Source organism: Cygnus olor, chromosome 2 (assembly GCF_009769625.2).
Source record: "Cygnus olor isolate bCygOlo1 chromosome 2, bCygOlo1.pri.v2, whole genome shotgun sequence".
Taxonomy (NCBI): domain Eukaryota; kingdom Metazoa; phylum Chordata; class Aves; order Anseriformes; family Anatidae; genus Cygnus; species Cygnus olor.
In genome coordinates this window covers 68,604,419-68,625,797 of record NC_049170.1, presented here as the reverse complement: position 1 = coordinate 68,625,797, position 21,379 = coordinate 68,604,419, and the positions used below count along the sequence as shown (strand labels likewise).

Below are 21,379 nucleotides of genomic sequence, written 5' to 3'. Positions count from 1 at the left end.
TATTTAGATGACATCTTTTCCTTAATTCCCTGAAGACTTCTGTTCCATAAATAGTCAGCTACTGAGCACTAATGGAATTAATCAGAATTTATCAGCATGTTTAAAGAAAACAATTTTAGATGCCTGCCCATATTTGAATGGCCAAGTATTAAACAAGCAGTGGAAAACTATAGTGTTGGCTCCAGAATGGCTGCAATATGGGCTGAAATGAAGCAAAGAAAAGGCTAAGGTAAATCTCAGGACTGTGGTGTAACTGCTCACAAAATGAATTATCTTTTTTATTGCTTGGAGGATTTAAAATTAATCTGGAACAAAGATGTGTAATGCAGGACAATTCTTCATCAAAAGATTGTTTCAGACCACCTTTTAGGTTTTTGTCTTCATCTTTTATGATCTGTGTTGTATCTGTAGGGGAAAGCAACAGACAGATGAAGCTGAAGGCAGAAAGATGAGTCAGAGGCTGCTATGGGCTGTGTCACTAGAACAAGGGGGAAGTTAAATGAAATTTGGTGACAAGACATCCAGAAGCTGACTGTTGCTACAAGCAATTTATAATTAGCATATGGAACTGACTGCTAGATAATTTCACTGAAAGTAAGAACAAGCCGGAGTGAGTTCAAGAGAGAAACAGGCAGCAGTCTGGGGGACGACTGCCACTTCTCCCAATGGATAGACAAGAAGGGAGGCAGGGAGGGAAGGAACAAAATAGCTAGAAAGGAACTTATCTTAGATCTTCTTTAGCACTTCAGATGAATTGTTTAAAGAAGTAGAAACTGTACTCTTTATTTGATATGGTAATTTCGGAGCTCCATGTTCTGGGACATTCAGTCAACTCTGATGACTGACTAAGATTAAGGGCTAGCTAGCATCACAGAAACTTAATCAGCCCAGAAATACTGCCATAGCTCCTAGGAGGAGCACAGCCCTCTGACTGTGATAAACTGTGCTGGCTGAAGGACTATTTTGTCAACGCAAGATGCATCCATGCAGGGTGTGTTTGCTAGCGCAGCAATCTTGCTGTTTGATTCCTTCCTAACAATTGACTTTGCAAAGCCAGCAGAATTTTGTAACTGTATTGTCCTAAGAAGGAATGTACTTCAGTGCAACAGCAGTGACCCAAGACAAGCAGTACTGCAGGAAGGAAAGTTCTGCTAGTGATCCAGGTCCAGAGTGGTGCCCATGTAATACATGAACAATGTTTGGTAACACTCGCGTTTTGCAGAAGATAATCAAAAATGATTAATAGAGAGAACTATTGGTGACTTCATCTAAAGATATAGTTATTTTAGAGCTACAAGAAAAGAGAGATCTGTGCCTTTGCTTCAGAAATGGAAGTTGTGTAATGCATTTTAATTTAATGCAAAAATCTCTTTGAAAAAATACAATATGGTAGAGAAAAATAAACAAACAAAAGAAGGCTGTTCCAGCTTAGCACAGAAAATAAAAAACAGTCTTCACGTGTTTCTTTTCTCTTTCTATCACCTTTCTTCTAAAAGCTTTTACAATAAATGGTAATTGCTCCAGGAAATAAAGATGCTGTTTTTTTCTGGACAATAAATTATTTAAAGAATTTCAAGAGCATCTTAAACGTTACAACAAATAACACTGCTTGAGAAATATAAAGTATTTCTAAAGGATTCCTGTAAGGTACACATTTTGTTTGAAAGCAGTTTATCTGAATTTCAATATCCTCCAACCAGATTATATTTTATTCCTATTATTTTCTCACACTTTACTTTATATGCTCCATTCTACTGGTAAAGCTCGCATGCCTACATGCAAATGCCTGGGCATTTTCCAGTTACTATTAACCAAGTTCGGCACTTTTTGTGACAAAGAGGGCAACACCTTTGCATCTGAGGGTCATTTTTTGCAAGTATTTGGAAATGGTTGAATGCACGTTAGCATCCTGTGTGAACCTGGTAACTTTCAGACATGCCGGTTATCAGAGAGAATAAGTTAGTGGGGGAGCTGAGTCATCAAATAGGCTGGCTTCTACCTTTTCTCTAGAGGAGATGGAGAACAGCTGTTTGAAAAGTGATTACAGCCAAAAGTGCTGAGCTCCTGGGCTGATTTAGACACCACAGAGAAAGCTGAGCTAATGGTGGTGTTCCTGAGGGTACAAAGATAACAGGAAGGTGAGGCTTGCAGATTTTTGCCTTGGTAGTTGCTTGGGTTATGCTGCCTGCAAGAAAATGCTGTGTATTCAGTGGCTTCCTCAGTAAGTAGATCAGTTAATGATTTGTTATGTGAAAAATAAGTGTAATAATGCAAAGATTAGTAAGTGTGGAAAGACACAGCTGAATGTGTGGTTATAGGTACAGAGCTGTGCAGTTTTAGCTGATTGTAGACAGAGGCTTTTATTTTCAGCACTTACTGCAATTGGGCTGCCCAGATAGCTAGATTTGGAATTACAGATTTTTTTTTCTGAAATATTTTACTTATTTTCTCCTCTCTTCTCAAAACTTTCAAGTGAGGGCACTTGTGTCTAACAGTTCTCTTATTTTATTGCTCCTTGCTGGCATTTACCACTTGGTTTAGCAGTGTCTTCAGGAAAGGAGTAGGCTACCAGCATCACCTGTGCCAAGCCCAAAGCAAAACATTTGGCTTACCAAAGTTTCCAGGAGCATGCTAAAAGATGCTACTTACACAGCAAAATGAATTTCTTCATTACCACCTTGACTTCTAGTTCTGCATTTTTCTACTTGAAATCATCTTGCAAGGGAAGGTTAAATCTTCAAAGGAGTCTTGGGTGTAGTCTGTTCACTAATTACCTTTATTGTAAACTGTCTTCATTATGAGTGGGCTTGTAAAAAAAAAAAAAAAAAAAAAGCTTAAAATGAAAGGGAATCTCTCCATAAGACCAACGAAGAGGATTCAGAAAGTATGTTCCTTTCTCCAGTCTGGATTGAGGGCTGCAGTATTTGTGCCTGTTGGTGTTTGGGAATAAGGATGGTAAGATGTGGTCTTGTATTGCAAAATTACATCCCCAGCATACCTGTGCTCTGTAGCAAACTGCGAGGAGTGGAGTTGGAGATCCAGAGAACCCTTCCTACCCCTCCTTTCTTTTCTCCAGCTGTTTTTTGGGGTATTGCTGGTTCTAAAGCACCTTGGACAGTGCCTATAATGGCACTGTGTCAGCAGGTGGTTTTGTGGCTTGAAGGTGGAGAAACTTCCACATCCACTTCTGTGGAGCATGTGTTTGGGTGCCCTACATAAGAAACTGAGGACACAGCTCTTCTAACAAGCTCTTGCTTAGACATCTTACAGGGAATTACTCCCAGAGCATTAACAGAAAGTGGCCTACTAATGGTGGAGCTTTGCCATGCTGCTCATGAGGCGCTGCACTGAGCATGCCTTGCTCGTTGTCCCCCCAAAACACATGCTGTGTGAGGGGCTCCTGCCAGGCACTGAGGGCAATGGTTAATCATGGAGAGGAGTGCTGCCATCCAAATCATATTTCTCAGTCCTCCCTTTCTTCACGTGGACAAAAATCTGTACCTAATAAGGTCTGTAGCTGGAAGCAAGGTACCTTCATCACTGCATTTGAAAAATATGGTGTTGCCTAACAAGAATAGATGGGGGTGTTAGGTGAGGAAGGGGGCTTGATGATGGGGAACGCAGCATGCTTCCCCATCTCCCTTGTTTGTCTAAGCATAGTGTCCAGTAGCAGGAAGGAAAACACCTGTTGGGCTTGGCTTTTCCTGCAGGCAGCAGGCTGTGCTGGAGCAAAAAGGGACAGCCACCTGCTTAAGGAGGTTTCTGTGCTTCAGACAAGACTTCAGCTTTCAGCTCAGGGTAGGAGATCTACCCAAGTAGGTAAGTTATGCTGGATATTTCATGCAGCACACCTGTGCTCCATCATGTTTGAAATGCAATGAGAGGGGGGAAAAATAATTTACTTTTGGGCTTTCCCAACATTCACCTTCCTTTTAAAAAAAAAAAAAAAGTCACACAAAATGAAGATCAAATGCTAAACGTTTGTGTGCTTTCATTCTCACTTCCTAATGAACAAAAAATACTCTGCTTTATTTTTTCCCTCTTCCAAAAGGTTTAATACTTGTTTTAAGTACAACAAGTAACACTTGCTTAGCACTGAATTTTAGCACTTGTACTGTAAGTCTTCACAAACCATCATAGTTCTTTTGTCTTTCTGAAAATGCTAAATTCTATCTGCAATGAAGTAGAATACTAAGTTCTACCTTGTACCGCTAAATTTATAACAATACAGGAAGAAAAAACAAGACCAGCATGTACCACTTTAATGGGGTTATATTTGTGGAGTTGTGCTGCGTTGTACTTAGCATAAAGTTCCTGAAACTAGATTCCCTGACTTTGGGGTTGCCATCACAAGTAGTCACTTTGTGAGCCCCGTGAGTCTGTGTGAACGGCCTTTACAGCCAGGAGGCTCTAGAAAAAGAAGTGTGTTTTCTCTTGGGAGTCTGAGCTGTTTCCAGATGAGAAGCAAACATATTCCAGGCTTTTTTGCTTCTGGAGAAACAGCACTAATTCTTAGGCTCATTCTGCTTTGGGATTTTTATTTTTGTTTTAACAAGAAGTCTCTTCAGCAGGGTTTTGCAGTCCTGCTCAGTGCCACAGCTGCTCAGCCCACATCTGGGAATAAGGACCCAGGTGGAGAAACATTTGCTTTATGGCTTCTGCCAGGACTCAGATCAGGTCCAAGCACCATCATTGCCAAAGGTGAGTAAGCCCTAAGAGGCAGAACAATTTATCGTGAAAATCCTGTAAGCAAGTAATAAGCTATTTCAGACATCAGTCTTTGCTTCTAGACTATTCAACCTGCTAGCAGTCATAAACAATACTGTATTAATTTATCACACAGAGAAAGGTAAGCCTGGCTTATTGACTGTATTAGCCATGCTACTGTCAGATTGTAATGTCATTGTGAGACAATTTTTTAAATAAAAATAATCATCTGTTTAGTTACTTTAAGTAATATTTATTGCTTAAAAATATTATTTTAAGGAAAAGGAACTTAGAATTTTTTTTTTTCCACCACACTTTCTTGGGATAGCATCAAAGTGTTTTAACAACCAATTAATAATTACTCGGTTTCCCAACATCAATTTATAATTTAATTACTTGAAAGTGTGCAGCCTATCATGCACTTTTCACTGCTATATCTTTTAAAATGCTGAGCAGTTGTACTCTCTCCAGGATGGGAAATCCCCTTTCTAGAATCACTGCTTGCAGGATATCCCTTCTACAACTTTCAAACTTTTTTTTTCTCAATTCATTTTAATCACGTTAAGTAATGATTAAAATAAAATACAGCAATCACAGTACTCAAAATAGAGTGTATCTTCTTTTAAAAGAAGAGTGGAAAGAAAAGGTGACTTCTGTGGCCCACTTTGCAACATGTCAGTCATACACACTCCCCAAAACTACATCCATAAAATCCATCCACTTGCTTGTTATCAGAGTATCAAAATGAAACTGTCACCAGAGCAGATAAGTATGATCCTTTTAAAAGTAATCCTACACAATTCTACCTGCTACACAGGGGAACATCAGCTTAACTTGTAATTAAAGATTTCTCTAGGGAGACTTCAGATGTGGCCTGTCAGTTACTCAGAAAACAGTAGCAATTATTGACCTCATTTTTCCTTTGCTCTAACAACCAGATTTAAAAATGACAGCATGACCTGAGATGGAGCATGATTCCTGACAGTGGCAAGGCTGGATGACTGTGAGGGAATAAACTAAAAGGAAATGAGTCAAAAACGAAAGCATAAAATAAATTCCGCCTCCCCCTTTATGCCTGAGTGAATAAGTCGCTTTCTTAGGCAAAGTACTAGCACTTTGGAACTGATTCTGGCTTGAATAAGAGAAAATTTCCCTTGGAGCGGGAAGGTCCTTAAGTTACAAGCAAAGAGACAAAGTTTTTTTTACAGAGAGGATAATTCTGTTACAGTTGTTTCCCTATTACTCTCTTTAGCTCTTGTTGGCTTTACAAGGGACTGAAGACAGATCAGTATTGGAATTCACTTTACATCAGCAATATGAAAGCCTGCGCAGTCCAGTGTATCTGCTTCCAAACAGCTAGACTTAACAAATGATGCCTAACCAAGCTACTTAATGAAGAGGTAGCGTGTCACTTTGTGTTGTATAAGAGCAATCTAGACTGTTGCAATTTAAGAAGCACAGGAAAATAACTTAATTCTACCGGAGCAAGGAGGGCTTTGGATTAACCAGGTTGATTTTTTTTTTTTTTTTTTTTTTAGAACAGAGTATTCCCCAAAGCTTTGCAAGCATATACAGCTTCTGCTCCACATACGCCACATACCTTATTATAAAGATTTGGCAGTGAAAAGCCAGCACCCCAAATTTTGAGCCATACAATGAATAAACACGATGGGGACAGGTAGTAAGTGGAATGGTAGGGAAAAATTATGGTAAAAAGCTTACAAGGCAGCTCACTTTCTTGGGGCATGCCATACCATGACAACTTTGTCCTCCTCACTAACTTCAGATTTTGTCACTACTGAAAAGATTATTTTGTACGTTAGTATAATGCATGCAGGGCTTTTATTTTTTTGTACTTGGCATGTGTTTGGACCCTTTTCTGGAGAAAGCAAAAGTGACAGACAGACAACATGTCCTTGCTAGCACTGTGAATATCTTTTTCACAGTTTTCCACTGTAACAAACTGTAAGATTGAGGATGAATAGCAGATCCTAAGCCTCTCTGCAGGATCTCATGGCTAGCTGGACAAGAAACCTTATTTTAAAAAAAAAAAAAAGCCAAAGCTTCAGTTTTCCCACAGTCCTGGCAGCACAGTGAGACAAAGGGTACTCTATGCCTGAGAAGTAGGTTTCTTGGTTGCTGTCCGAGATGTCTGAAATGTAACCCTGTGTCCCCACAACAGGCATTAATGTGCAAGGGACTGCCTGCCCCTCCTGTTGCAGGCAGGGAGGATCAAAAAAAGATTTTCTAAAATGTGTTCCCTGAGCAGGGTTCTCCAGTACTGAAGGGTTTTGCCTGGCTTCCTTCAGCAGCTCATTCCAGTGCTGCAGGGCATCTGCCTAGCAGAGATGGGGGGGGGGAACACATCAGGAGTACTTGAATTCCCCTGTGGTTTGAAATTCTCATTCCTCAGTACAAGCTTAAAAGACGGCCTGTGGGGTTTTCTTTTTAAAATAATTAAAATGAAAAAAACTTAAGATTTTTTTCTATATATCTTCAATTCCTTGACAGACAATTGTCATTAGCCCTTTAGAAAACCGCAAGTCAGAAACTCAACTGGTAAAATGTTAACTATTAATTAATTGCTTAATTAAGACTTTTTTTTCCTGCAATACTAACTCCCTTTATAGGCACACTTTTGGTATGGACAGCAGCGGCAGAAGACTGAATACAGCCTGTGAAGCACATAACAAAAATGAAAGTCTGAGAGCTGTTAGAAAAACTGACAGCTATATGCATATATGTAAGTAATACCTGTTTCAACCCAAATCAGCAAGGAATTCACCTTGTCAGGATATAGAGGGTAAAACATACTTCTAATATATGTAATGCTAAAGATACTGTACATAAGAAAATGAATGAAAGGAAGTACATTTTGTTTACAACATTTAATTTCGTACAGTATATACAGTCAATGTATTATGAATTTCTGGAGTTCACAACTATTTTTTCATGCTATTTGAGTAATTTAAAGCTTTTATTGCTACTGAATGTGTACAGAATACTATTTTAAGTATATAAACTTCTATGAGCAAATAGTCAATTAAAGCATAGGATGCTTCAGACTTCTTGGCAGTGCTGGCTGTACAACTGCTATGTGTCTCAGTTAAAGTGCAGCCATTTAATTAAAACTGTCCAAATAGGAGCTCTTTGGTAACTGGGCTCATCCTTAGTTAAATAAACTAAGCAAAACTCATGTGTGCAACCACACAGGACAGACCTGCAGCAAAGGGGCTGAGGGCAGTAATCTTGTCTACTGGCACATTTGGAATTGGATCAGACGTTCATATATTTGGTTGGCCTTCATAGTAACTACTCTAGTTACTATAGATCTCCCAAACTAAAGCCCCTCTGAGCTAATATGCTAAGTTCCTAAAGTTACATATTCTAGAGATTAAAGTTAGGCTTTCAAACTTTTTACTGCCACAGTAAAACTAGAATTATATTTTTAAAAATACCTGTAAATCAAGATTATCACTGACCTCTGTAAGTCAGAAAACCCACAAGAACACGTCTACAGTAATGCCTGTACACTTGCTTTGTTTCTCAAACCCCTTAATAGCTTTATTGTGAGGATTAAATTAGACACAGAGATGAAATCTACTCAGTTTTATTTCCTTTGTGGAAAACTGTATGTATCAGCATACAGTCAGACCGGGCTAACTTCCCAAAGGCAAAATACATCAAAATTATTGAATTATACATTGTATTCACCAGGAGACACTCGCATTTTCTTGCTATACAGGAGCAGACCTGAAAGAAGCAGGAGATCTAAGAGGGGGATGGCACATTGCATAACTATAACCCATCACTTTGGGGCTAAATGCTGTGCTAGCCACTGAGTGCCACCAAGACTGTCAGAGCTCCACGTGGGTGTATTGGTCCCGTTGGCCAGACTCACCAGGCCCACTGCCAGGAGTGCAGCCTTCATACTTTAATTACTCTTCAAAACTTGTGATGAAGGAATCTGGCAGAATAGCTTAGTGCTTCAGGGTATCTTGTAGCAGTGTCTTTAGCTACAGGTGCTTTAATTGCTGGCCTTGGAGAAATGGCAGAGCTGCGCCAGCTGTAAGAAATCAGCCACTTTTCTTCCTTACTCAGAGCTTGGTTTTAAGAAGGGAAAGGTACTGAAAAATGCTGGAGTGTGGGAGGCTAAGAATAAAAGAGATTTGTTCTGTATGGGAATAAAAATGCCACAATGTGTTCTTTCCATTATTCTCAGAGGCTGGTAAGACAGGCCTTGTTGTAGCCTGTTTTAACCACATCCTTAGCAGTGACAACACTCAACTCACAGATTTGTTCTTACTTTGGGTGAAGAAAATTTGATTTAGTTTATCTGCCCACTAGAGAAACGGGTTGTTCTTGTTCAGCAGTCATTTGCTAAGCTACTTCGTGACAAGTTGCTGCCCAATAGCACAGACCCTCTCCTGAATGATTTATAGGGATGTAAGTGGAAGAAAGAGAAGGGAAAGAGTGGAGGGAGGAGGAGGTGTTTGTACTGTGCTGCCATGGATTAGAGTCCAGATCCAAGCTTCTACAGTTTCAGCCCTAATCTTCCAACATGCACAAAGCCTTTCAATTTCACTTCTAGGTCATTACCCAAGTACAAAACCATCTAACTGCCACGTAAGGAATCCAGGTACATAACCGAGTACTGGAAACTTTACAGTTAGTTGTAAGTATAACTCACTCTGGAAGAGAAACCTGAGGTTTTAGGTCAAAGTGCCTGCTTATAAAACTAAAATCTATACGTTAAACTTAAAATCATACGGATTTTAAGCTTATGAGTTTAACAAACATCATCTAATTTTGATCTTCTAATTGTTCCTTGTAACCTGGGGTCCCTTAACTGTTAAGTACAGATGAGGTTCAGTGCTGCCCTGTTGTGGCAGCTAGCTGTCCAGAGGAAAAGGAGTTGCTGGCAAGGTCAGCCCAAATGAGACCTGATATACATCACAGGCACCAATCAAGCCTCTGGTACTAGTTTCCAGAAAATGAATATCCTCATGAGCTCAACTTTCCAACACGAAGTAGATGCTCCAAACCTTTCTAGTTTTACTGTTACTTCAAAGGAGGAGAAGCATCGCTCCTTATTTTGCATTAAATGTGGGTTGTTGGGAATAACTTTTCCAAGGAATTACATGTTCTTGGAAGTAAATGTAATAAATGTATTCACTTTAGGTGACAAGTTAGAAGTAGCATTGATGTTATCTAGAGCTGTTGCAGATGATTTAAGTATCACTAAATCTATCCTTAAAGATGGAGAAAATGGGAAGTTGTCTACCCCAGAAGAAAAGGAGGTGGGGTGTGGGAATGCAAACTAAACACAGAAAAATTAGTTGTCAGAAAAACATGTCTGACAGAAGTGGACAAGATAATGATGATAAATCTAGTTAAATATCACAGTATCAAGGGGTTACAGGAAAAAAAAAAAAAGGAAACAGAAGACTTGCATTTCACCTAGAAACAGACTAGAAAGAAACATACACCTCTGTTGAAGTGTGTGGAATTTGTATGTGCAGTGGGGTAGCAAAAGTACAATAACAGAATTAAGTAAGCAAGTAAAAAGGAATGCAAGTATTCCTAGTCTTTAAGATAATCCATCTGCCTGAAACAACTTATTTTAGCAAGATGTAAAGAAATAAGCAAAGAAATTATGTCTGAAGGCTTCCTTCAGTACTTTTCCAGCTAGGTCTAAGCACTGTGTCATCGGAGGCTCTAACGGAATTTAACACTTCTTCCATCCTGGCTATATACATTTCTCCTTCATAATTAAGATTCAGTTATCTGCTACAATAACCTGAAGGTCTGAACAACTGAATGTTGACCATAATATCCCAAACTGGCTTATCAAGACAAGTGCAAGATAATTACAGGTAATTAATTCTCAAGCCTCTTCTAATTCTGGATTGATAAATGAATTACTCATGTGTGTTTAATGATCTCACTTTGCTTTTTGGAACACAGAGGGTCATGTTGCAGTGAGTACCTTGTTATTTAGCTCAGTATTAATTTGCATGACCTCCTTACTTCCACAATGTTGTCGTCTTCATTTAAATAACCATCTTATTGCATTCAGTGAGAACTGCTGAGAATCATGTTTGCATCAATGTCTATCAATGCCATTTGTATCTGGAGGAGGACTTGTGAGTGGCAAGGGATGGGGACATCATAAAAGAAACTAGTACAAGCCCCCAGATTTGCTGAAGACTAGGAGAACGGTATGGGTTTCTTTGTTTTTTGCTTCTCAAGATATTCCAATTACTGAGCGTTCAGGACTTGAGTATTTTTGAGTGCATGCTAAGTTTCAGCAAAGCCTAAGGTTTAATGAGCCAACATACTGAAATACTAACCTTCCTTTCAACACATGAAAACACACATGGAGGCAAAAATGGTATAGTGCTGTGTTGTTTCTTCCTTTTATACCCGTCTTACTGAAGTTGTTCTCTGGCTTGGGCTTCAGCTTCGCACTTCTCAAGCAAAACATTTTCTGATCTGAACTCTGCCATCTTTCAAGGGTGTCACAGAAGGAGATGACTTCCTCTCACCCACACTAAGTGAAAAGGCTAATATTTTAAACCTTATTCTTAGAGAAAAATATTATTAAGTTATTATTCTTAGAGCTTGGACACATCACAATACTACCATGGATCGCTGGTTATGCTTGATGAAAAATAAATTATTTCATGAAAAAGAAGTTTTATATGCAGTTTTATTATATCCTGAGGAGAAATTTCAATGATATCTGATTTGAAATAATGTGCTGGTAGTTCAGTAAATGTAAAGGGGAAAAAACTTAGTGCTTTACCCACAAAATAACTATAATTTAGTGCTTTATCTTTCAAGGTTTTTTTTTTTTGCTGATACTATTAAAATGCAGGCTTACAAGATCTCCAGCAGTAAGGAAGAAATAGCTGCATTAAACCCAAAAAGTCAACTATTGCTTTTCAACGAAATGGAGAGCTACTGGTGTTTTTTCAGAGCAATAAAACTAAATACTACCTTTTCTATTCTCTGCACAAGTTGCTTATTTTTGAGACAAGCTTCAAATGTGTTTAAGCACCAAGGAATCACAAGCTGTGTCTCAGCTTTCAAGGGGAGCGTGAACATCCCATGATGCTTTTGACATGTGCCAGAGAAACAACAACGAAAATCTTAGGATATATAATAACCAGCCTACTGCCAGAAAAGAGAGGTTCAGAAATTTCAGAGAATAACATAAAACTAGGAAAATGATATACTTTGTCTTGTGTGGTTTTTGGCATAGACAGATTCATGATTCTTGATCATTAAGCTTCTGGATAGAGACACTTGCTCCAGAATTTGGAGTTTACCATTTGGAAGAGTGAAGATAACTACTGAAATCAAACACACCTGCACACTGGCAGGTTAGAAGGCAACTTTCATCTCTGCTTTCTAAAGCAGAAGGTGGGAAGAAGAAAGGAACTTATAGACACTTTGCCAATCTGAACTGGTTTTGGATAGGCTTTGCTTCTTATGTCTTTTTCATCCAAGTACTTGAAATCATGAGGTTTTTGTCTTGCTTCATGCACAGCTTCCTGTCAGTAGTAAGAGAGACATCTCAGAAAGACCATAGGCCAAGTCTTAGTTAGGTTCCAGCAGGATTCAGTACACACAACCTAGTTAAGACTCCTAGGTAAGATGGGCTGCTGCATTTTAAGACACAATGTTGTCTCCTACGTACAGCAGAGTGACTCTGGGATGCTACCCTAGGAGGCCCCACAATCCTGATGGCTGAGAGGGAAGATGCAGATGTTCCTACAAACATTGTACAAGGATGTTTTTTTCAGACTAAAAAAACTTTTGCATTTGGAAAGAAATTTTGAGCAGACAGACAGTAATGCAAATTGATTAAACTATTTTGTCCATAAGGAGATGTGAATAACAAATAAGCCTGTAGATATGAAAATGGACTTCATGGCTTTCTCCTCAAAATTGCATGGACTGTTGACAAACACTAAAAAAATTAAGCCATGTATGTACTGAAACACTGTTCTGCAGCAAATACCAACTTTTTGCAGATACAGAGCTCACACGACCTCACGTGACCTTTTACACTGCAATAGAAGTAATGTGGGTTGCTCTAGCCAGCAGAGAGAAAATGGGTGTGGATGGTATTATTCAGAGCAGCCTTACTAAAAGATGTGCCAATTCCTGAACATGGAAATCACCCTTCACAACTTTGCCAACCATTTATTCCCCGCCAATTTGAAGGCACATTGCTTTCTGGATTGGTTTTATCCATGCTCAGAGTGAAATGCAAGAAACAAAGTATTTTTTACTTCATGCTGGCTGTGAAAATTCATGCCTAATATAGGGAAATGAAGAAACAGCATCTGATGAATGTTTTCTGAAGTGTTACATAAGAACAAAAACCAACAATCAAAGAGGAAAATATCTTCTTGTTCTGTTAATCGGTCCTTACTTATGTTTTTCCTCCCTTTCTCCCTTAGATCCTACAGGGTAATAACTTGGATTTCAAATGCTAATTCATGATTTTTACTTTATTCATAATTAAAGAAGATTGGGTGAGGAGAGGAAAGGAAATGACGTTTGGTTTTCCAGTTTAATAAAGAAGCCAAGAACAGTGTGGAAGTCCTTCCCACACTATTCCCTCAAAAAGGTTCTAAATTTACCTCTTTTAAAGCCTTAAATCAGGCTAATGAACTCCAAGAAAAAGTTTTTAAAGGGTACAGAACCCCAATAACAGAGCACAGTCTGCTGGCATGGGATAAAAGGGTGCATATGCTATCTCCCTTCCTGCATTAACTCCAACAGTAGTTATCCTAGAGTTTAATCCACATATAATGAGAATGTTAAGTCCTAAACTTTTAAACCACTTACACCGTGGAAACATCCAGACTGCTGCATCTCTCAAAACAAAATAAAAATGCTAACGACTGTGCTGCATGGTAAGGTCCTAGCACCATGTGTCTGTAACTGCTTGAGTTATTGGCTCAGGGGAGATAAAAGCAACTGGGGACTTCTCTTCATGTCTATAGGTTAGTCTTACCGTTATATTGCAATAGCACATTGACTTCACTAGCTGCAAAGTGTCTTGAATGATAACTAGGGACTGGCATGTTGCAGGGAGCCTTTAAAAAACTGAGAAAATAATGGTTTTGTTGAGCTTCCTTATGCTTGGTATTATGCTATTTCCTTGAAACTTGGCCACCGTACTTCCAGCTTCCATTTCTTGCTGTGATTGGCTTTCAAATAATGACAGAATATGAAGAACTTCTTTCATGTCCTTACCTGTCCTCCTGAGGGAAGGGGGGGGAGGAGGAGGAGGCATGTAAATGTCTCCCAGCAGTGACGAAAACAATTTTAATTTTTTGTCCCTTAATTACACATGTTCATGTAGCCATTTATGCCATGTGGGGTTTTATCTCCTTCAGTTTACAACATCTGACCTTGACCATTTTATTATGGTCAGTGTGGACTGAGGAAGACAAATTGCAATGAAGTTTAAACGTCATTAGCTGGATGAACTTAATGTTAAGAAAAAACACAGTTGTTGTTAGATTGACATCTAATCAGAGTACCTTCAGTATTAATGCCAATATAATGCAAGATGTAAAGACATCCCTCCTATTCTCCAAGATCTGAGCATAACTAGCCCCCCAAAATTAGATTTTTTTTGCTGTGTTACTTAGGTAGATAAGAAGCCCCGTAGAAGACAAATATTCACTTAATTTCACATTGAACTCTACCTGTCAGCTGTGCAGCAGTCCAATGGGTAAGGATGCAGTCCGAGGTCCATGTATTTATCACATGATAAGACATGGCATGTGGGCTGCATGCAGATAATAGATTTATAAGCTCAGCTGTTTCCAGGCTCTTATAAATTGGCAAATTAATTGATACGTTTGAAGTCTGAAGTGTGTCATTTATAATGCAGCAGAGTTGCAGGCCCCTGTCTCACCAGGTGTTTCTTCTCTGCTGTAGCAAGGGAATGTTTCTTGTGCCCTTCCACAACTGTCACAAGGCAGACGCATCCCAAAAGCTTTCTGGCTCTGAACAACCAGGGGTACACTTAGTTTCAAACTCCTAATTTCCCTCCTTTCTTTAATTACAAGTCAGTCTGCACTTGGGACATACTACCTTATCACTAAATATGTACTTCAACTCAAATTGTATGAGATTTATTTCTAAATGCCTTGGTGTCTAAATCAGTCTTACAGGCAGTGATTATATAGCACGGAATGAAAACATCAGGCAAAATTCCTACCTGATGTGACTTACACTTGAAGCTGGCATAAACCACAGAATAAACCAGCCCCACATATTGACATTATTCTTGAGTTTATTACTACCTAAAGAATTTACTACTGCTTTTCCTTTTTTTTTTTCCTATTTTTGAGTCAGAGGTTCATTTTTAAAGTGTTTGGATCTGATTAACTATTTTCTTTAATAAAATTGAGAGACACTATTGAACTAAATGAATGTGAAATGAAGTACCTGATGAACAGGTATCTGTTTCTTTTCACAGATCAGAGTACTTGTAATGAAGATTCAACAACCAGAATTAAAAAAAAAAAAAATCAGAAGATATTCTTTGAGAAGAAAGGAATCAACACCAAGGGCAATATGCAAGTTTGTGTAAGTGGGTATCTGTAAGTAACTTTGCAAATTAAACATTGGACTCAAGCTTAAGGACGTAGAGGACTTTTTAATTAATCCCTTGTCACTGCATCATGTGCTAAAGGCTTCAGCATATCCCATTCACTTTCTGCGCAAGTACTTATGTCCCTTTGTCTGTTCTATATGTAGTTTCTGAACATAGTTTCTCCAGCTTCATTAATTCTGTATCACCTAGCACAACCCTGGCTTGCTGCCTTGGTTCTGGATGTCAGGGGTACTGAAGTCTGTTACCTTTTCACTCTGATGGAGCTGGAGAGATCGTTTTGGCAGTGGATGGTGTAGCCCCCATGTCAGCCATGAATTTGTGCTGGATTGATCACTATTCACAGAAAATTTTCTCCTCCAGTTTCTGTTTTCCTGTTGGAGTTCAGGGACTCCAGAAGAAAGGGCTGGAACATTGTCTTTGCTTTTCAGAAAAGTAACTCTTTCAACTTTTTCAACTCTGTCAACTCTTTTTCAGAAGGTGCTCAGGGCATTTAACAAATACCAATGGACAATGAGGCAGGGTTTTCGTTTGGCTGTTGCCAACAAGAGAGTTGCTTCTGTCTAGGGACCTTTTCTGTATGTCCTATAATGACCATATGCCCTTATCAGGCATCATACCCTGACATGGTGGCCACGGTACTTGGAAGAGTTAAGTGTCTTTCTTCATTGATTTCAAATTACATGGTTATCTATGTTTCTTAGGGAATTACAAAAAAAAAAAAAAATCTAGCTCCTGCCTGTATAACTTCTCTGCAACTGGATTATTGTAGAAGTTCAAGATACTTGAACCTATTAAATACAGCTTCGTACAGTCCTCGTGTTTATGCTTACCTTAGTGTTACCTAGACTCTTTGTAAGCATTAGTTGGCATGCATTGTGCAAGGTTATGTACTCTCTTATTCTGTAAAAGTGGGATTTGACCCCATGGAAAATATACTGACAAATCAAAACTTATAATCGGTTTAAAGTTCAAGGGTGCAGCCAAATCCTGAGCCAGTGTAATTTGACCTAGATCCACACAAGTAAGTAGAGCTGTAATGAACCACATAAACAAAACTGTCCCACTGTGGTTACCTTCATACTGTGGGAATGATATGGAAACACTCAAAGCCTCATGAAGACTGTGGTTTGCTGCATTCTACAAACAATAGTGATTTAACACCCATGATGGTGATAAACTCTCTCCTTTGAGTTGAAGTAACATACACCTGATTACTCCTATGCCACTATAGAAGGGAATGCTAAAATACTGTTCCTACTACTTGTCCTAAAATCTAAGTTCATCATTCATTTACTCCTGGTACCATCAGTAGCATCCTTCCCTCTTCCCTCCAGTCAGCTCCAGGTCCATTTAGGCATCTATGTGTTGCAACTTCTAACCCTGCATTAGTATCATTACAGCAGTTTTCAGAAAAAGTTCAGGTTTCATCTTAGGTAGCTAATGCTCCAAGGTCATTCTTTCAAACTTTTAGAACCAAAGCAACCTTCAGCTTCTACATCTCTTAAAGGATTTCCCCAAACTGGCCATTCTCTCCCCAGGATGCCTCTATTTATGAGTAACAAGGCTTATGAAATCTAAGCAACTTTTCAACTCTCACAGATTACTGGAGATACAGAAGAGCAAAAACTTGCTAAAAGAAAACTGTGTGTAGCTCTGAATAGCCATTTTTGGATATTGCAACCGGTCGTTCCAAGAATAATTCCAAGGTTAATGAAACAGCTCTAAGACCCAGAAATAACAGATTAAGGAAAAGTCTCCACTATCGCTTTCATTAGCAGAAATACAAAGTTGTCAATGCATATGTTACCAATATTATTTTTTTTTTTTTGATTTGCACCTATGTGACTGATCTCATATGTGTCCTATAAGGAGTCCAAATGAAATATTTTAACTATTATTCTAACTTTCTTTCAAGTTGACTCTGCAATTCTGAGCACCTGATTGTTATCTGTACCAGTTATTGATAATAATGCAAGTTACCTTCTGGTTTCTTTGTAGCTGCCATCACTGTATCATAAGAAAGACATTACCAATTTAGGCTTTGTGCAGTAATAGTAACTTAGTCATGTATTTTGTTTTTATATCTTACCCAGCCCTATAAGAAATAGCTGATCATTTATGCAGTGGAAAGTCATTCTGGAGCTACAAGGCAGCATCAACTAGGGCACCATTCCTGGTCTTTTTCAAGAGGGTCTTTTCCCATCTATCATCCTATGCCTGAATTGATTGCAAGCACACCGGAGAGCAGAAATAGATTCAGAGTTACAGCAACCGACTGTTAGGAAGACTCCAGTTAATTCGTGTAAAGGCTATCTGAATATTATTCATGTCTCAGTCACTTGATCTCAAATTGATTTTTATGCATGAAAGGCAGAAATTACAGCATATGTTGCAAAGACATTTGGAAAAAGTGTTTTTGCTGTTAAAGAAGAATTAGTTTCCATTCTTAATCATGTCACAACTTCTGATATAACAAGCTTGGAAGATACAGCATTCAGCCCCATCTTAGCTCAGACTTCAAGGCAAAAATATTGGCATGATCCTCTCCTTTACAAGGCCAGTGTTACACTTAATACATTACTGTTCATAAACAGCATGAGATCCTTTGGGGGGAAGTCACCATGACTGCAAAGACACAATATGCTTTGGGGAAACGGTCCTCCTTGCTAAACAGATGATGGCATTGTTCCACCGTAACTTTCTTAAATGATAAACCAGAGTTTAAAACTCTGTTGTTCACTCATTACAAGGGAAAAAGGAAAAAAAAAAAAAAAAAAAGGAAAGCGTTGCAGTATGGCTTGTACGCTTAGCACAAGAAGAGCTTCTATTAACATACCAATAACCTGTTTGTGTAACGTGCTTGGAGCAGAGCAAAATGCACCTGCGAGGAGCAAGGGACTGGGCTGCATCTTGTGGGAGTCGGCTCCCGCCCGCTGCCGAGTGCCAACGGGGGAACCGCACCACGGCATCCGTGCACCCCGCTTAGTCCCCGGCTCCTCTCAGTCCCCGGCTCCGCTCCCCCGGCCTCCCGCTCCCCGCCGGGCCTCCCTCCATTCATCCCTCCCTCTCCCTGCCGCCGCCAGGGGTTCGCCATTTTGGGGGCCGCCGGGTCAGGGGTCCGCCATGTTGCGGGCCGCCGGGCCGGGGGGCAGCCATAACGGGGTGCCACGCACTCACCATGGCGCTGTCCAGGGTAGCAGCCCGGCTCTGCCAGCCCGGCCGCCGCCGCGACCCCACTATAAGGTACCGCCTCCGGCTCCGCCGTGCCCGCCTCCCCTCCCGAGGCCCTGGGCCTGCCCCGGGGAAGGAGGGAACGGGAGGGCAAGGCCAGCCGCTGAGGGGGAAGGGGACGAAGGCGGCAGGGAGCCCTCGGCCAGCTGCGGGTTTTGTTCTGAGTACAAACAAAGCATTACATCTCCTATAAAAAACATTTATTCAGACTATCGAAGCTTACCGAAAATGCCCTTCTTCTTTCCCCCTGTGTTTAATAAAGCAGACTTTGGTGTGTGAAATAAAAACAATCTTTCTTAAAATAATAGCATTCTCCATTTTGCTTTTAAAGTGAAAATTTGTCAAAAATTACATGCCAAAAGTGGCAAAGCTGTCCCAGTGCTGCCCTCTCAGTTCTGGCTGCTCAGGGTTTGCTCGACCAGAGCTCAGAGAACAGACTGTCCCCGTGCTGGCGGCAGGAGCAGTGGAAATGAGCGAAGGGGACCAAGTGCGGCACAGAACAGGTAAAGCCTTGAGTTGGCAGTGTGCCCAGGTGGCCAAGAAGGCCAACGGCATCCTGGCTTGTATCAGGAATAGTGTAGCCAGCAGGACCAGGGAGGTGATTGTCCACTTGTATTGTGCTCTGGTGAGGCCACACCTCAAGTACTGTGTTCAATTTTGGGCCCCTCAGTACAGGAAGGACATCAAGGCCCTGGAGAGTGTCCAGAGAAGGGCTACGAAGCTGGTGAAGGGCCTGGAATGCAAGTCCTGTGAGGAGCGGCTGAGGGAACTGGGGGTTGTTCAGTCTGGAGAAGAGGAGGCTCAGGTGAGAACTTATTGCTCTCTACAGCTACCTGAAAGGAAGGTGTGGGGAGCTGGGGGTCGGCCTCTTCTCACAGGTAACTAGTGATAGGACTAGAGGGAATGGCCTCAAGTTGCACCAGGGGAGGTTTAGGTTGCAAATGAGGAGACATTTCTTCTCAGAAAGAGTGGTCAGGCATTGGAATGGGTTGCCAGGGAAGTGGTAGAGTCACCATCCCTGGGGGGGTTTAAGGAAAGTTTGGACGTGGTGCTTAGGGACATGGTTTAGTGGGTGATGGTGGCCATAGGGTGATGGTTGGACCAGATGATCTTGAAGGTCTTTTCCAACCTTAATGATTCTCTAATTCTAAACTGAAGTGTACTTGATGTATATAGACTATATTTGTGCAAAAGGTAGCACTGATGTTGTAAACCTCAGGTTTTTACTGGTGGCTTCCTTGTTCATGTACTACTTTACATCTTGCATTTTCTTGGATCTAGACACAGAGATGCTCCGAATGTGTTGAGGAAGTCTGCTATCCCAATGCTGCTTGCCTGCCTAGCAATGATGTGCCAGAAGCCTCACATGAAAGCATGTCCTCGTATAACTTCTAGCCCATTTTTTGCAGACACAAGTTTGTTTGCTTGTGCTTCCAAATTCCAGTGTGTTAGTCTGTACTGAACTGCTACAATTCCTGAGGTTGATCTGCTGGCCTTTCCTCTCATTAGTGTTCTTGATCAGTTATTCATTTGATTTTTTCAATGTTACTATAGAACATCTTGAAATACTGAGAAGAAGTGTTTTTTGATATCAATTCTGTCCCCCAGAGAAGTTGCTATCTAAGCAGAAAGTTGTCCTCTTTGAAATTAGTATTTAGGTGCTGTAGAGCAATGAGCAGTTCAGAAGATGACTGGCAGAGAATCATGGTAATGACTCAATAAATTTGAATACTTCTTTATTGACCAAACAGGCTGGATTCAGTGTGTCAAGCCAAATCCAGCCCTAAGGATGGTAATACAAAACATTTTTTCTTTCTTCCCACTTTTCTTTGTCTAAAACAGAAAGGAAATGGATGTTCAGGTTTGGTAAAGATGAGCCATTCCTAATCTCTTGAGCTTCTTGTAACTGAAACATCATAATAATATCAATATAATTTATTTCTATAATAGCAACCTGTTTTGTTTGTTTGTTTGTTTGTTTTAAATCACAACAATTATTTCTCCAATGAAGTCACAAATAGGGAGCAAACAGGATTTTGATGGCATTTAGAAGAATGTGTAATAGTACTATGGATATTTTAATACCTATCTAATGTGTGTGCTGAATTTGGAGACTTAAGGGCTGTGTCAGGATTTGGACTCATCTGTTTAGTATGGAGGGTGATGCTGCACATTTTGTTGGATCCCAGGCACTGAGCACAGCAGACTTCTGCCAGGCATGTTAGCTTTGAGTGGTTGCTGAACATCATGTTCTGCTGAGAGGAAAGGCAGAAAAATAAGTCAACATGTGGAGAACCAGAATTGCTTAGTTCCAGCTGAAAGTCCTCAGAAACAGGGAGAATAAGTAGAAGCAATTTAAACAGCACTTCACTCTGGGACAATGCACACAACAGATGGTGAAATACCACACGGCATTAGCTTGAGTCCTGCTGGTGCATAGATTGCTGCAGATTTGACCTTATCACAAGCTACCTAAGAATGGTTGAGGTGGGAAGGGGCCTTGGAAGATCATCTGGTCCAACTCCTCTGCTCAAGCAGAGTCACCTAGAGCCAGTTACCCAGGACTGTGTCCAGCCAGGCTCTGAATTTGTCTGGGAAAGAAAAGTGAACTCAGACATGAGTCCCATTGCTGATCACTGCTCTTGCTCACGATCTCCTCCAAAAATTGGAATTTAAATTCAGGACTTGCCTATTTCACAAAATTGTCTTCTCAGTAGTATCTGTACAACTCACTGGCTAAATATGTCTTCTTTTCCTGAGAAGCTAACTGGAATGAAAGAGGTTCACTTC

General features: G+C 40.1%; 1 protein-coding gene and 1 long non-coding RNA gene across 2 annotated transcripts in view; one reads left to right on the top strand and one right to left on the bottom strand.

Moving 5' to 3' along the window:
• The window catches only part of ELOVL2 (ELOVL fatty acid elongase 2), a 50,493-nt gene extending 31,706 nt beyond the window's left edge, over positions 1-18,787 (bottom strand). The window contains exon 1 of the mRNA XM_040548730.1: positions 18,536-18,787. Coding sequence (XP_040404664.1) covers positions 18,536-18,538 — 3 coding nt within the window. The 5' untranslated portion in view covers positions 18,539-18,787. The remainder of the gene's footprint in view (positions 1-18,535) is intronic.
• On the top strand, positions 4,443-9,323 carry LOC121065738. The gene is made up of 3 exons (XR_005817285.1): positions 4,443-4,701; positions 7,338-7,450; positions 9,299-9,323. It is a non-coding gene; the product is annotated as an uncharacterized LOC121065738 (long non-coding RNA).
• Positions 18,788-21,379: the final 2,592 nt, after the last annotated feature.